At 45.4% G+C, this 16,184-nt stretch overlaps 1 protein-coding gene across 1 annotated transcript; it reads right to left on the bottom strand.

Moving 5' to 3' along the window:
- Positions 1-8,766: 8,766 nt before the first annotated feature.
- On the bottom strand, positions 8,767-14,182 carry HHEX (hematopoietically expressed homeobox). The gene is made up of 4 exons (XM_007951265.2): positions 13,804-14,182; positions 11,530-11,708; positions 11,140-11,190; positions 8,767-8,985 (listed from the first exon to the last, which is right to left on the bottom strand). Exons 1-4 carry the CDS (start codon positions 14,180-14,182, stop codon positions 8,767-8,769), a joined length of 828 nt encoding a protein of 275 aa, XP_007949456.1.
- Positions 14,183-16,184: the final 2,002 nt, after the last annotated feature.

The following is a 16,184-nucleotide window of genomic DNA, read 5'->3' as shown; positions in this document are numbered from 1 at the left end:
AAGGGGCAGCTGCTTCAGGCAAAATGGTATTCAGGTGATCTTAAATGAGCTCAGATAATTGCTTGATGAAGCTAAAAGTTTTTCCTTCAATTAAATAATTACCAGCATCATACATCATCAAAACTAAGTCACTCCCTTCCACAAATGAACACTGAGTCAATACAAGGGAGTCAGGTGTCTAAGAACCACTTCCTCTGGACATCTGAACCTGCACTCAGGGCCCATTTTAAAAACATTTATTCAGTTAGTCTGGTCTAATTTAAAATTAATGGAAAGTCTGCAATAATGCAAATTCCATAAGCAGCTAAGGAAAGCTAAAATCTTGAACCAGTGCATGAAGCCAACACACTTTATGTTCCTTCTATGTTTGTTTGTTTCTTTGAGATTCATGATACACTTTTGGAAATCATTTAAAAACGTTTAGGTTTCCTGCTTCCATTTGTTAAATGGATAATGCTAATAAAAACAGTAGTAACAACTACCCCAAAATGGAATTATTTTGCAGTAAACTAGGTATATTTTACATAAAACCCTTGATTAAAACTGAGAAATTTGAATTGGAAATTCAATGAAATTGACTCGAGAGAAGGGAAAGAGGCCAGTATAAACCCACAGGAGTTGTTGTTAGTTGCCCAATGAGTGGATTCCAACTCATGGTGTTGCATGTGTGCAGAGCAGAGCTGTTCTATAGTGTTTTCAAGGCTATGACCTTTTGAAACCAGATCAGTAGGCCTGTCTTCTGAGGAGCCTTTGGGTGAGTTCAAAACGCCAACCTTTCGGCTAGTAATTGAGCTTTACCTGTTTGTGCCACCCAGGGCCTACCCCACCCCCCATCCCAAAGTTGTTGTTGCTCTTGTTGTTATGTGCCATCGAGTCGAACCCAACTCATAGTGACCCCTCCTTGGGTTTCCGAGGCTATACCACCCCAAAGTACTTCCTCTTTAAAATCCATGAAGTGAAGAGAGGGTGAGAACATCTTTCAGTGCTTGTTTGGGCCTAAACAGACCTAAACATGTCCTCTGGCACCTCCTGCCCCAGCTCCCACTCAACTCATGGTGGAACCATCCAAGGAAGCTGTATTTCTCGTGACCATGTAACAGGAAATACAAGGGAGGCTACAGGGCTTGGGAAGGAGGGGAACACCTCTCCTGTCCTTTGGGGAAGACACATCACTTTTACTTTCATTCAGTCGTACATTATTTAATGTACGGTGCTAGATGCTGAAGTCACAATAGGCAGCAATCATGCACCTATGTTCAGAGGCACTTGTGGAAAATACATTAGTGAGCCACACAAAAAACAAATAGAATGATACTTAACAGTCTACATAACATGGATGAAGAGCAGACTTCTTTGAAAAAAACCCAAACTTTGAAAGCCATAAAGTGTGTTTTCTAATGCTCATTTCCCCAGAAAACGAAGGGGATATAGTGGCCCCAATCTATTTATTAGCTTTATAGTGACAGCAGTGTAGTGCAGGCACAGAAATTGCATATTTCCTATATGGTATTGTAATCTCTTCCAGATTTAATTCTAGGCTTGGAATAAGTCTATTGCAAAAATTAAGGCAAAAGATTAAATAAGATAAAGTAAAAAACCCAACTCTCTTCTTCCAGCTAGAATAAGACCTGACTTGATGCTTTCCCAAGGGTAAAACAGATTAAATGAGGAAGTTCACATTACAACATTGACTGGTATAGTGATTGAGGTTTTGGGCTTAAATTCTCAGTGACTCAGTGTCCTTATCTGGAAAATGGGACCAATAACAGTATCTACCTCATAGGGTTGTTGCAAACATTAAATGATATACAGTATGTGAACGGCCCACATAATGACTAACAGGTAGTAAGTGTTCAGTATATGTTAATTTATTTGCTTAACACATATATTTTGAGCACCTTTTATATATCAGACTGGAGATGCATAACTGTGAATAAAATAGATAAAAATCCCAACCCTTATGGCATTAACATTTTGGTAAGGATAAATAAATAATTAGTAAAAATATATCCAATTGCAGTAAGTGAAATAGAGGGAAGTAACTTGTGGTAGGGGGCTAGGGAAGAAGAGGTTGCAATGTTAAATAGGATGGCAAGAGGAGGCCAAGCCTGAAGGAGGTGAGAGGGTGAGCCAAGGGGTTATATGAAGGAACAGTTCCAGATAGAGGAAACAGCCAGTGCAGAAGCAAAGAGCAGCAAGGAGACTGTGTGGCGAGAGGGTGACAATACTGATCCACAACCCCTTATCCAAAATTCTGAAATCCAAAGACTTCAGTCACACTTATTCCCTGCCACCTTTCACCTCCAGGCCGGTCTGTATACATGCCCATTCCTCTTTCTAGAACATTGTTCACCTTCCTTTTCACCCAGTTGGAGCACCTGGTGGGCCCTGCCCTGGTCCAGTACATCATCTCTCTCAATCAGCTACATTTTACCCCAGTGCTATGAAGTACCTGGGTCCTAGAGAACACAGAGAAAATGTGGGCAGGCATTACCTTTTTATTATTATCATGGGAGTTCCTATGTGGTACTAACTGTTAAGTGTTCAGCTACTAACCCAAAGGTTGGCAGTTTGAATTCACCCAGAAGTGCCTGGGAAGAAAGGCCTGGCAACCTACTTATAAAAAAATATCAGCAGTTGAAAACCCTACCCACCACAATTCTACTATGACATATATGGGCTACCATGTGTCAGATTTGATGACAATTGGTTTTTATCTTTGTGTATCTATTTTTCACAGGCTACCAAGTGTCAGATTTGATGACAACTGGTTTTTATCTTTATGTATCTATTTTTCCCATCATTAGTAAGGTTTTTCCTGGTAAAAAAGAAAGAAAGAAAGAAAAACTAAAGAACTGTCCCTAGGGGAATAGAGGACAGTGTAGTAAGACTCCAGCAACCTTTTCCCAAAACTTAGGATTTCTACCCCAGTTGAAAGATGAAAAATTCTATAAATTTGAAGAAAATATTGGCCCTAATAGTGATATCTACAAAGTTAAGATTAGTCATTTCTATTCTTAATAGGAAAATAAACTAAACAAGGAAGAGAAATTGTGAGAGAAACCCCAAAACCCACAGCCATCAATTTAGTTCCAACTCATAGCAACTCTACAGGACAGAGTAGAACTGTCCCATAGGGTCTCCAGGGCGGCCAATACTTTACAGAAGCAGACTGCCACATCTTTCTCCCGCTGAGAAGCTGATGGGTTCAAACCAAATACCTTTTAGTTTGCAGCCAACACTTGAACCACTTCGCCACCAAGGCTGTCTTCTTGAGAGAAAAATTGCAGCGGAGAGAAAGCGAATTTTAAAAAGAAGTATGGAAGAGCATATCTAAACTCTAAAATAAATGTATAAACAGACAAATGTCATAGGCATCTCTCTTTAAGTATCTATGAATGGGAGGGGGTAAGGAGTGGAAGGTGACCTTTTACCGTTAACCCTTTCCTGTTCTAGGTCCTTCATCTGTGTCTTCAAAGGGTGATGAGAGTTTTGAATATTTAAGATTTTGAATGATACCAAATTCCCCTCCCAAATGAAAAAAAGATTCTAATGGTTAGAAAGTATGCCAAAAAAAAGAAACAAAAAACACAAAGCAAAAAACCACCTCATTTGCTTTCATCTGGAAAATCGCCTGAAAATGGCAATGACTTTTTTCTTTTTTTTTTTTTTAAGTACCTACACAGGAAAGTGCTTGACCGCCTAGCAAACCTCTCAGCAACCGCCGGATGCTACAAAGTCAAGATCCTCCGCAGACAGGAAATGCCTTTGCCAGCTCCAAGGTCTCCCTGCCGCAGCCCTTTCTATTGTCTGGAGAGATTTGTGTACATCCGACTGAAGGGGTTTCCAGTGTGCAACTTCGAATCAGAGGGCGGCCTCGAAAGAAAGCCGTCACTCACGCTTTCTAGCTTTTCTGGCTATCATCTAGCGCTTGCGGCGGGCCAAGCACTTCTTAGACGCCTCCTCTCAGTTAAGTCTTCCGCGGAGTTTGGTACTGACGTCCCCAACGCACGAGGGAGGTGTGGGGGATTAGTCTGCCTTACTTCCAGCCCTGCTTTTATCTTGTTGTTGGGTACCCTCTAGTCCATTCCGACTCATAGCCACCGCTTGTGACAGATCAGAACTGCCCCCACAGGGTTTTCTTGGTGGTAATCCTTAAGGAAGCTATTATCTACAAAGGTAAAGTTCCTTTGAGATAGGATTCCCTACACAGGTAATAGGGTAGCTAGTGTTTGTAGACGTTGGGTCTCAGATATTTTGGTAGGTGGGAGGAATCTGCAAACTGCTTCTCATTTGGGGTTAACAATATTTTTTAAATGTATCGGGGGACAAAATTAGATTACACAAATGGAATCCGGCTGGGATTTCATAAAAACCCAAATAAGATGAAAAATACATGTTAGTATAACATGTTATTATTTTACAAGATGCCAAACTCCTAGCCATTCAAAAGTATCCTGGGAGACTGTCTCATATCATTGTTGTTGTTGCTATGTGCTGTCGAGTCTGACTGACTCATAGCGACCCCTTTGGGTTTCCTAGGCGGTGTCACTACAGAAGGATTACCCAAGCTTCCTTCTGAGGGGTGGCTCGTGGGTTTAAACCGCCAGCCTTCTAGTTAGCAATCAAGTGCCTTAGACCCTAGGCTACCAGAGCTCCTTCTCATATCATTAGTACTCATATAAATATGAACTCCACTCACAGACTGAAAGCATCATTGATTAGATTTTAAAGAAAATAAAAATGGTGAGCTTTTGAGTTCACATGATCTTCCACAAGGCAGTATAACTATAATGAGAATTCTGGTAAATTCCTCCTGTCCCCAGAAAGGGGCATTTCTTCCAAGCCCAAATACCTTTTCTTGAATCCCTGCCTCACCTCCATTAACTAAAATGAATATTCACAGTAATGAAACCACAAAAAAAAAAAAAAAAAGGTTGTCAGAAATGTTGAAAGAGAATAGGTACTTTCACTATCAGAGATGGTTTCCTCTTTTCCCACAAGATGTCTTATCAGCTTTTACCCTGAGAAACCATAAAAAGTAAAAAGAAACCTTATGCAACAGTTCTCCAAATAAAATACTACACAGCAGGCTAGTCATCCCTAAAAGTGATGTTGTTTAAAGAGTCAAAGTACATCATGCAACAAGATCAATATCCTATTAAGTTAGAAAGCGTTCTGAATATCAAAGACCAATGAACTGAATAACTTAAAGTATAAGTACATGACCCAGGGGATTAATCACACGCTGTCATGGTGAAATTAGGGCAATTCTTCCAATCATTAACGTTTTGCTTACAAAAATGTGCTTTTCTGTTTGTCTTTCTGCTAAATGATAACCGTTTTCAAGTTGAATCTCCTGATAAAAAGAGTTAAAAACAAGACAGGAGTTGTGCTGTAAAGGTCATACATGCTGCTTCAACATGAAATAGCCAAAAGACAAACAAATGAAAAATGCCTGGATTGTAGGAAGAATTTGTAAATAATCATTGGTAATCTGCAGTAGGGCACTTTAGAAAACTGTCCATGCCAACTTGTGTCCTGAGAATACTGTATTTCCTATTAGCATGCTCTCTTCTTAGGGACATCTTCCAATTCAGAACATGAGCAATTTAAAGACAGGAATAGCTTTAAATTTAAAAACTGCCTGGTTTCAGGGAATAGTCTACTTTGAAACAAGATTTCATCCCTCTACTTTTCTAGTGTCAATCGATACATAAGTCTGTATTTCTCTGCTTGATAATCATGATACACTTATTCTCAAGAATAAACATTAACTAGGGGTTATCTCCAGGAGCAAAATACACACAGTGATTCCAAGATTGCTTTAACTCAACATTAGGTCCACAAGCCTCCCATTCTCCAAAAATCTGATACAGACAGTTCATTTTCAGAAGAGACGGATTACAACCTTTGAAACCTTGATGTAACCTGTCAGGCAGGTCAGGGAGCTTGAAGCCTGCAGCCGATGGGAATGTTTCCTCAGTGTTGGAGTCCAACATAACATTGGGAATAGGGAGAAAAAAGACCCTGAACTAAGTTGAGAATTTGGGGGCTGGAGGGGATCTAATAGATCAACTAGAGGATCCTCATCCTATAGTTGAAAAAATTGAGGCCAAGAATATTCCATCCCAAATCTTCAAGCTTTCAGGTCATGTGTACCTCTCTGTTTGAGGACCCATACTGAATTTCTCAGAAATCTAAATCCACCTGCAATTCCAGGAGCAGTCCTGGGAATCAATGGAGGCAGGATGTGAACAACTTTCTCAAAACAATGACCTTTCCATTCATCTTCCTATTCTGCTAGCACCTGGTACCCACATCTGGGGAGCCATAGCCACCGTTCAGTCAGACCAAGGGCATGGTCATTCCTTCACTGGCCTCAGCCGTTGAGGCATCCAACTGTACCTAACTCGAAGCCTCCGTGAAGGGCACAGCTAGAGGGAAGGATTTCGGTGCCTCTCTCTCTCAACAGGTGTCGCTTATCCTGATGGCTCAGCTGCACAAGATGGCAGACTAACAATACCTTGGAGAGTGAGAAAACCCACCTCACCTCATCCCACTCCTTCCCTCAGCCCCCAAACCACTCCCTCCCATCAGCTCTCTCACCCTCTCTCAATTCACAATACCCCTCCCTTCTCCCCTCACCTTCTTGCCTGCACCTTGGTCCCTCTGCTTTCTCTTCTTTTCCCCTGGTAGTCCTCACCCCCGCCCACTTCCACACCGACGGAAGTGCCTGGAGGGAAGCGGGCGGGGTGGGAATGAAGGGGCAGGAAGACCCCACCTGCTTCTTCCACACCAGGGGTACCTTGGAGCAGTGGTTCCCCGACCAGCAGCTTCGCTATCACACCTGGGACTTGTTAGAAATACGAATTTCCCACCCCGCCCCACACCTGCTTAATCAGAAACTCTGGGGCTGAGGCCGGGCAATCTGAGTTTCTGCGAGCCCTCCAGGTGATTCTGAACCTCGCTGAAGTCTAAGAACCGCTGCCTTGGCGCAGACTCCCTCTGGCTCCTCCAGGCCTGGGCTTTCCCATCCCCCAACGCGGAGGGAGCGGGTTGCGGACTCTCACTCCCAAAGCCTCGCGGCGCGGGCCCCCTAGGCTCGGCTGCCGGGGGAATGACGCAGTGTTGACTCACGCTGGTCAAGGACGGCGGCCCGGGCCAGCCTGCTGAGCTGAGGCGTAATCGATGGGGCCAGGGTGCCGCCCGCCTCGTCGGCGCTCTTCCCGCCGCCTGACGCGCCTGGGGCCCAGAAACCTGTACCGCTAGGATCGGCCGGCAGGAGGCGCCCCGACGCGGACCCCCAGGCCCAGGTCAAAAAAAAGTCACTGCTCTCCAGTCCAATGCGACTCACAACGACCTTTCCTTTGTTTTCCGAGGTGGTAACACTAAGAAGTAGAGTGCCCAGTCTTCCTTCCCAGGAGTGGATGGCGGGTTAGCAGTCAAATGCCTTAGGCACTATGCCACCACAGCTCCTGGCCCAGGCAAGCCCGCCAGGAAAAACCCAAATCCACCCGCCAGGTGCCCACCCCTGCACTCCGGATTCGCTGCGCGCAGCAAGACCCCGGCAAGAACAAGTTCCAGCTCCTCCCGGACTCCCGACTCCAGGGCCAAGCGCTGACCAAGGCACCCGGAGGCACTTTAGGTCTCTGTTCTGTGTTTTTAATCAAAGAATGAGATATCCGGTGGAGTCAGTCGTCCCACCGACAGATTATTTTATACCAAGTTACCCATTTAAAAAAATGAACACCTTTTGAGCCATGAGAGTGAAAACAATTATATATACACATTATAAACATTGTTTGATATAAAACATAATTATCTACAATCTACTTACATTTAAATTGCTACTTCTAGTTCATCTGAGATAATTTAGTCACTGTAGTCGGTTTCTTTGCTTGAGTTAGACAGTACTATCCCCTTACCAGAGGCCCCTCATGGTGCAGTGGTTAAAGCACTTGGCTGCAAACCAAATGGTTGATGGTTCCAACCCACTAGCTTCTCAGCAGGAGAAAGATGGCAGTCTGCTTCCATAAAAAAGATTTATTGCCTTGGAAACCCTGATGGGCATTTCTACTCTGTCCTATAGGGTTGAAAACCACTCAATGGCAGGGGGTTTGGGGGATCCCTTTATCACCATGGTCAAACAGGTACTAAGTGATAGTGCAAAACAAGCATTTAAGATTCTTATCAACTGTCTCTGACAAAAGAACACACATATCCCCGAAACAAGAGCTCTGAAATGATTTTTGATTTAAGGCAGCAATAAAAATTCCATATAAAATATTGTTTCCTTTTAAAAGATCCCAGGGGTGCCTGTAACATGAGCCCCCTTTCCAGGGACATTTCTGGATTTGGGGTGTCTGGTCCTTTTGCTTTTCCATTAAATGTACTGTCAATCCAGATTATGGGAGTCATTCAAGAAGATCCTGATAACACCTTTAAAGTTATAACTTAAAAACTTAAAAGTTTTAAAAAATTACTTTATAAATAGAAGTAACAATTTACTTTTGGGGAAAAAAGGTAAATTTAATCTGAAAAGTCACTTTATCGTAAGAATCTAAAATCAGCACATAATCCATTTCTTAAGTCAAAATTAAGGTTTCAATGTGAGTTTGTTAATTAGCCAGTGCACCAAATATTTTAAGTTTCTGGAACACCAGAAAACAGATTACGTTTCTCATATAGTTTCCCAGTTCTTCCATGAAGATATTCTGTGGCAAAATGTTCCCAAATTCAGTTTTTCAAACATGCCAGCAGTCATCATCCAGCATTAAAATAGCCTTTATCACCCTCAATGTCCACTTCCTGGTCAGAATCCTCTGAAATCTCAGATTCAAGGTCTTCCTGGGAAGCAGCGGAGGGTGAACTTTGAGAATTATCCAAAGCAGCACCTTTATTCTGTTCATTGGTCAACTCTTGCCTCTGCTCACAGGGATTGTCCAAACTTTCCAGGTCTTTTTTATTGCCTTGAGGATTCTCCTGAATAAAGGAAATGAAAATGAAGATCCATGGGATCATGAAATATGGAGAGGTGAGATACATAAATCAAAACTTTTTTTTCATTCTGTACCGTCTTTTTAATTTTTAGTTTCTTAAGTGCTTCCAGCTATAATCTTTCTGTTCAGAAAATACATAGTTGTCTTTCTCATTTTGGAAGAGAACAGTGTCTATCACATTGAAGACAGAATATACTCCAGCCAGATAAGAACCAATCACAGATGTAACTGTGAATGTGTTATGTCAATGGAACACTTAACTACAGTGCAGACTCATGGTCCCAATATTTGTAATAGTTTAGAGGGGGAAAAAGATCAGTAACTGTAGACACATAATATCTTCATTCTTTAAATATTTAAACCTTGCCAATTAACAGAGTCTTCTAGACATTTTAAAAATCTGAATACTAAATATAAATCAAGGAGAAATTCAATTATTTTTTATTATTTCAAAATTATTTGAGTGAATCCTTTCACATCTTTTTTCTAGAGTAAATTTATAAACATATATATGCAAATATATCTAGCAAGTTACAAAATCATGTCAAAGAAAAAATGCAGAACTGGAAGAATGCTGCTTACTGAAAAGGGAGACAATTACCTACAATTACTGAAAATATGGGGGAAATTTCTGGAAAATAAAATAGTGGTTCCTCTGGTAGCATAGTGCCAAAGGCACATGACTGTGACTGCTAATCAGAAGGCTGGCAGTTCAAACCCACCAGCCACTCCTCAGAAGGCAGGTTGGGCAATCTACTTCCATAGTGATAACCACCTTGGAAACCAAAGGAGGGCTCACTATGAGTCAGGCCGTGGAGTCCGACCATGCTTCCGAGGAGTGGCTGGTGGGTTTGAACCACCAGCCTTCTGGTTAGCAGTCAAGTGCCTTAGGCACTGCGCTACCAGAGCTCCTTATATTTACATAGGAATCACTATTTTAAAAGTCCCTGGTAAACTGAAGTCAAGCCTTTGATGAAGAACTAAATAAGTGAATTTTTAATTTGTCTGAAATGGATCAAACACTGTATCGAAACATTATGATATAATGCTAAGGTTCAGCAAACTGTAGAATAATATATTCACCAGATTGCAACTACATAAAAAACAGAAGCATAGTCAGAGACGGAGAAGGAATCTGCAAATATTTAAATTGTGTTAAGAATAATGACATTATGGGGATTTTGTTTCAAAATGTTTTTGGGGTTTATGACACCATCTTGTTTTTAATGAATAAGTAATCAAAAAATTAAGAAATCCACATTATTTTTAATTTCCTCACATATTACTGTTTTAAAAGTATCTTTTTTAATTTTAAATGTGAGTTATGGAAGAAGTAAATTATTATTTTAAAATTATTTGTGTGAATCCTTTTACATCCTCTTTCTAAATTGTGTATATAATGGCAAATTAATAATTCAGCAGTTATTAGATAACTTTGGAGAAGATATCCAGAGTAAGACAGCAAAACAAATGTTTAGCTGTAAGTCAATAGAGCTTTTTTAAAAACTGAATTAGCCTTTACTCTTTATCACATGTTGTGCAACAAGGTCATTGGGAGACTGTTAGAAAGTTTAAACAACTTTCCAAACAGGGTTGCATATTTTCTTACATGTTTTACATTCATTTTAAGAGCTGAGCTGGAGTTAGATGGAAAATCATTTTTTTAAACGCTTTGATATTTAATTCTTCTAAAAAACAGTGCAAACAAGACTTAAAGGTGTTTATTTCCTTATATTTACTCTTGAATTCTGCCTGGTTTTATTATGGCTGTGTAAATAAAAGAAACAATTTTCTCCCTAAGAGAACTGCTTAAGTCATTTACTGTCGATTACTTTATCTTTCCTGCGTTAATTAGATAAACAACATATGGGGTTTATAAAACAATTAGTCAGAAGTTTTACTAGCCAGTGTGTGAAAAACCCAGCATAATTGATATAGGAACTGCATTAGGTGCTTTTAGCATTACTGCCACCTGAGCGAGTCATCCTGAATTTCAGCAGGACTATTTGCCTTTTTAATCAAGGTGAAGAGGCTAAATAGGCTCTCAAATTACTTTTGCATACAACCCATAACAGCCCTCGCATTGGGATAACATGATAAAAATATTTATTTCCATAGAAACAGAGCCTTGTGCTACCTGTTTTAGTCGCCTCCATTTAGCGCGTCGATTCTGAAACCAGGTTTTGACCTACAAGAAAGAAAAAAAGAAAAACTTGTCACCAGCCCAGGAATCCCGAAGGATCTGGGAGAGGAGGGAGTAGAGAATTAGGGGCTGTAGAGCAGACCAAGGGTCCAGGCATTGGACAGTGGTGACGGAACACGCCCGAGTGCAAGCCGGCTCCACATCACTGCTCCGCGCCTACGACTTACCAAGGAAAAGACCTAGGGATAGACCTTAAAACACTAGGACTCTCTTTTACCTGTTGCGATCTAATTTATGCATAACTGTTTGCAATCCCAGGTCTTTTCCTTGGTGAGCTCAAGAAGCTTACCCCTAGAGGAGGTCTTAGGCCCTGCGTGAGCTCACCTGCCTCTCGCTGAGCTGCAGCATCTTTGCCAGACGCTTCCTCTCCGGCGGGGAGAGGTATTTCTGGGTCTCAAACTTCTTCTCCAACTCGATGGTCTGATCATTAGAGAACCTCACCTGACCACCTTTCCTTTTGTGCAGCGGCCTCTGCAAAAACGGGCTCCACAGCAAGGGTTTGCCTGCAGGCAGAAAGAGCTGCAGTCAGCGACCACACTGGAGCACCTTGTCCCGACCCAAGACCGGCCTTGTCCCGAGGGAGTGACAAAGGGGGGAAGGCAGGAGGACACCCAGCCAGACAGTTCACATACACCCACAAGCACGCATGGGCTGAGGACACTCCCACCAATACACACATACCCTCAGACACACAAGGCAAACACCCAAAGCCATACATCTACATTGCATATGCACACAGTCCACCTTGTATGCTTTCACACATAACAACCATCACAACCACAGCAAGATACAAACACAAATCTTTTAATCTCTAAAAGAACATCCACTATAAATTTAACTTAAAACTCTACGACCCTCTTTTACCTGTTGCTATCTAATTTATGCATAACTGTTTGCACTCCCAGGTCTTTTCCTTGGTAAGTTACACTTTCCAAATACCTGGTATCTATCTGCGTGTTGGGAAGAGCAGGGCAATTACACTACCCAAGGGGTTCGCGGCCCAGAGAACCTCTCTCAAGGTTACGCGGGAAGCGCAGCGGCGGGGGCGCCCGCGTTAGGCAGTGCGTGGAGCCTGCAATCCTGGCCCGAGGGCGCCGCGGCCTCCTCTGATTTCACACCCAGCCCGCGGGGGCGGCCAGTTAAAGCCACCCCGTGGGCTATGGCAACATTTCCGTCAATGTGTTTCCTGTTGGTCTAACTCGAAAAACCCTTTGCTTCCTCCTGCTTGGTCCCACCAGTAACCCAAGGAAACCCAGAGCTCGCTCTTTGCAAACGTTCGCTCCAGGCCCGCCCGGCTAAGGGTCCCGCTCTGGCCCCAGCTGGCGAACAGAGCCACACTGGGGCCGCTGCACCAAACCCTCGAGGCTGGAATCAAAACATGAAGTGTAATAAACTTAAATAAATAAATAAAATGTAAGCCCCAAATACTCTCTGAAAAGCGGACTGGGTTAGAGCTTGCGTCATAATAATAATGGCATTATTAATTTAATGATCATTGTCTCCAGGGTCTTTACTGAAGCTGCCAATAACGAAGTTGTTAGCAAACTCCACGGTTTCCTTATCCACCTCAACGCTTCAGACCCTGGAGGCGCCAACGGCCAGTCCTGGGAACGACTTGCAGCTGTCTCAGTTCTTTGGCGGTGTATGGAGGGGGCAAGCCCTCAAATTCTATATGCTCGCTCTGCCTTTCCTATCTTTGTGCCTGGGGTCTGCAGCTTCCTATTCCAAAGATCTGTCCGTCGGGCTGTGCTTCTGCCAGCCTGCGCCTAAACGCTTTGAAAGCAGGCATTGTTTTTTTTTTTTTTTCCGAGATTTTGCTTGCGTCAGGCTTCAGACTGGTGCAAAACAGCCTCGGGGGAAAAAAAAAAATAGGAAGCAACTGGTTATTTTAGCTGCCATAAAGTCACATCCCACACAGAGGAAATGAACAATATCAGAAAAACGGATCCCGGCTATCAGAAGTCGAGTGTTTCCTGAATTTGTCTGTATTGAGGATGTCGATAAAGTAATCAGCAGCGTGCACTACTCCGGGGGAAGGGTCTGCTTCATGCAGCCAGGAAAACACTTAACAGCTTCTGAAACCAGATTTACTCCTATCGAGAACTCAAGATTTCCTGTATGAACGGAAAGGGTCAGGCTCTTTCACTGCACAAGCTTGTTGAACCAGGTCCAGCCCCGAAACCATCCGAGCTCAGCAGCTGTCCCTGCCCCGCAGGAGCCAGCCCGCGACGCCTTGGAACCCCTCTCCCTGTCCCTCTTGCTAAGGCGGCCCCACCCCGGACGACACGCACGGACTAAGGGCTGGCCTCGTCCGCCAGCGGAGCCTGAAGTCTCGCCCGGGCTCGCGCGCCCCGACGCCTGCAAGGTGCAGGAAAACCAATCTGAGTCACTGTGCGGTCAGCCCAAAGCGCGCGCCGCCGGGGCTCGCGCCTCCCGGCCCAGCGCGCGCCCGAGAGCAGCTTTTCAATCGCTTTTGCTACAACTTTCTATTGCCCCCCACCCCCACCCCTGCCGCCTCCCGGGCGCTGCCACCTGCCGGGCGGCGCCCTCCTCGCCGATGCCTTGGGCTCGGCCCCGCCGTCACCCTGGTCGCCTTACCTAGGGGGTCGTGGCGGAGCAGGGCGTGCGTGTAGTCGTTCACCGTCCGCGTGAAGGGGTACAGAGGGCCCCCGAAGCCGCCGGGTCCGTAGGCGGCGGCCAGGGGTGTTGCGGAGTGGTGCGAGAAGGCGGGGTGGATCGGCGTGGGTTCGTACACCGGGGTCCGGTAGGAGGCTACGAGGCTCGTGAAGGAGGAGTTGGGGGACGGCAGCGTGGGCGTCGGGTTGGGGGTAGGGGTGGGTGCGGCGGGCCCGCGACCCAAGATGTCCTCAATGTAGAACGGCGTCGGGTGCGCGGGCTGCAGCAGCGGCGTGGGCGCGTACAACGGCACTCCCACGGCGGGCGCCGCCGCCCCGGGCCCGGGGTGCGGGTACTGCATGGCTCCGCCGCGCTCCGGTCCCTCCGAGAGCTGCCCGCCGGTGCCGCGATGCTACATTTATCCGCGCTCCGCACTCCCGGCGATAGGCTCCGCCGGCCACGGGGTGGGGCCGCGCTCTCTGGCCCCTTCCTGCCGCGGGCCCTACGGCCAATGGCGCGGGGCCCCGGAGCCTCCTCCCGCCCCAACCCTGGCCCGCCCCCGCCGGCCGAGCTCCCCGCCCCCAGGACGCGCCCGCTGCCGGGCTCTGAGGACCCTGCGCCCAGGTGCCCAGCCGCCGCCGCCGCCGCCGCCACCGCTTATGGCTTCTGTCACCCCATCCGGGGCCGCCCTCGAGGACAGAGCGAGTAAACCAGCTGCCCGGAGTGCGGACTCAGGCGGCCCGCCCGAGGCGCCTTTGCCGAAACTCGGGAGCGCTGGTCCAAACCTGGACCCCGGATGGCAGCAGCGGGTCCCAGGCCAGCCCCAGGCGAGGAGTAGCGGTACTGACAGCGCAGAGGGCACTGCAGGGCCGCGTCTTCACCGGCTTGAGAGCAACTTTCCAGGTCGGCGCGCTCCCTGAAGTAACGGTGACACGGCTTTTGCCCCGGGAGCCTCCCAAGCTCCTAGCTGGAAGGAATGCCTAGGGTCACTGGGGCTGCTCTAAGGAGAGGTCCATTGCCCTTAGCTCTCTGTCCTAGCGGAGTGAGGACTACTAGACTACAGGTGCTCCAGACTCTTAGCCGCTCTAGCCCGTTTTGTGTGGGTGCCCTGCACTCAGCCACTATACTGGGGACACTGGCAGAAGCCGCCTCGGTCGGGTATCAGAGGAGGCCCGGAGCCTTCGCGCTTGACGAAGTTTGTGCAGTCTTCTCTGACCCGCTGGGGGCAGCTCCTTTCCCTCTTTCCCTGGGCCCTGGGGGTTGCAGCTGCGCGCAGCCCGACTCCTCCGTTTTGCACGTGTTTTCTATTGACGCAGTGGCGCTGGCCCGGGTGGCCTCGGTTCTGTGCGGCGCCACTCGCCTCCGGGGCAAGGGGGCATTTTCTTGATTGACGCCCTCCTGCGGTTGTCACACCTCGCGGTGAGCCCATTTCTACCAAGGTCCCTCCACACACACCCCACCCCTCATTAATGCTGAAAATGGAAAGGCTTCCCAGTTTTTTCAGTTGCAGAGGTTTTTGTTTAAATCTTGGAACTGTTTCTCCTACAACGAATAGTCTAGGAGCTGGAAGGCCTGAGTTCAAATTTCACACTGCATAGTTTTATTGAGCACTTATTATGTGCTAGAGATGAACTACACAGATGTAGTCCCTGCCCTTGTGACAGTGGGAAGCAAATTTTTAACACAGTGACTTATGCAGGTGCTAGGAAAAAGTGTATAATGCTCTGAAAACTTGTAACAAGGGGACATTACCCAGCCCTAAGAAAATGATATTTGAACGATGAATAAGGGAAAACAAGCCTAGAATGAGAGAGACTAACACTCCAAGTCTAGGAAATACTATGTGAGTATTATTGATGCAACTTTGGGCAAGTCACCTCTCTGAGTTTTAGTTTTGTCATCTGAGACAGCAGAAACTTGTTCTAATGATTCCTATTCATAGGCATCTCTCAATGACAAACAAGAGCTAAGAATATAGACAAGTTCAACATATATATGCTATCATTTGGGTTATGTGTACCTTTATATATAAACTATCCCTGGAAAGATACACAAAAAATTGAATCGTATTCGATTGTATATGAAGAGAGGATAGGGTGACGGGAAAATGTATCATATACCTTTTAAATATTTGGAGAATTAAACCTTATGGATGTGTGACCTATTCGTATAAGTCCTGAGAGAGGTGGCTAGTTCTAAATCTGGGGCAGAAAAAGTAAGCCCAAAACATCTTGTGCCAGAAACCAGGGAAAAGAATACAAAAAACTGCTTTGAAAGGCTTCCAGTGGCCCAATTTTGTGGTGATTTAAGCTTCACAAACATATTATGGAGTGTAACATATTGAATGTAACAATTCTTGACTC

Source organism: Orycteropus afer, unplaced genomic scaffold, assembly GCF_000298275.1.
Source record: "Orycteropus afer afer isolate SDZICR_OR568_19922 unplaced genomic scaffold, OryAfe1.0 scaffold00293, whole genome shotgun sequence".
Classification (NCBI taxonomy): Eukaryota; Metazoa; Chordata; class Mammalia; order Tubulidentata; family Orycteropodidae; genus Orycteropus; species Orycteropus afer.
The sequence above is the reverse complement of the archived record's forward strand: the minus strand, read 5'-3'. Positions and strand labels throughout refer to the sequence as shown.

What these genes read in the sequence shown, in the direction of transcription:
- HHEX (XM_007951265.2), bottom strand. Translation starts at nt 14,182, where the DNA reads ATGCAGTACCCGCACCCCGGGCCCGGGGCGGCGGCGCCCGCCGTGGGA. An exon ending in GCTCCGCCACGACCCCCTAG is followed by an intron (nt 11,709 to 13,803) that starts GTAAGGCGACCA and finishes TTCTGCCTGCAG; the next exon opens with GCAAACCCTTGCTGTGGAGC. An exon ending in TGCAGCTCAGCGAGAGGCAG is followed by an intron (nt 11,191 to 11,529) that starts GTGAGCTCACGC and finishes TCTTTCTTGTAG; the next exon opens with GTCAAAACCTGGTTTCAGAA.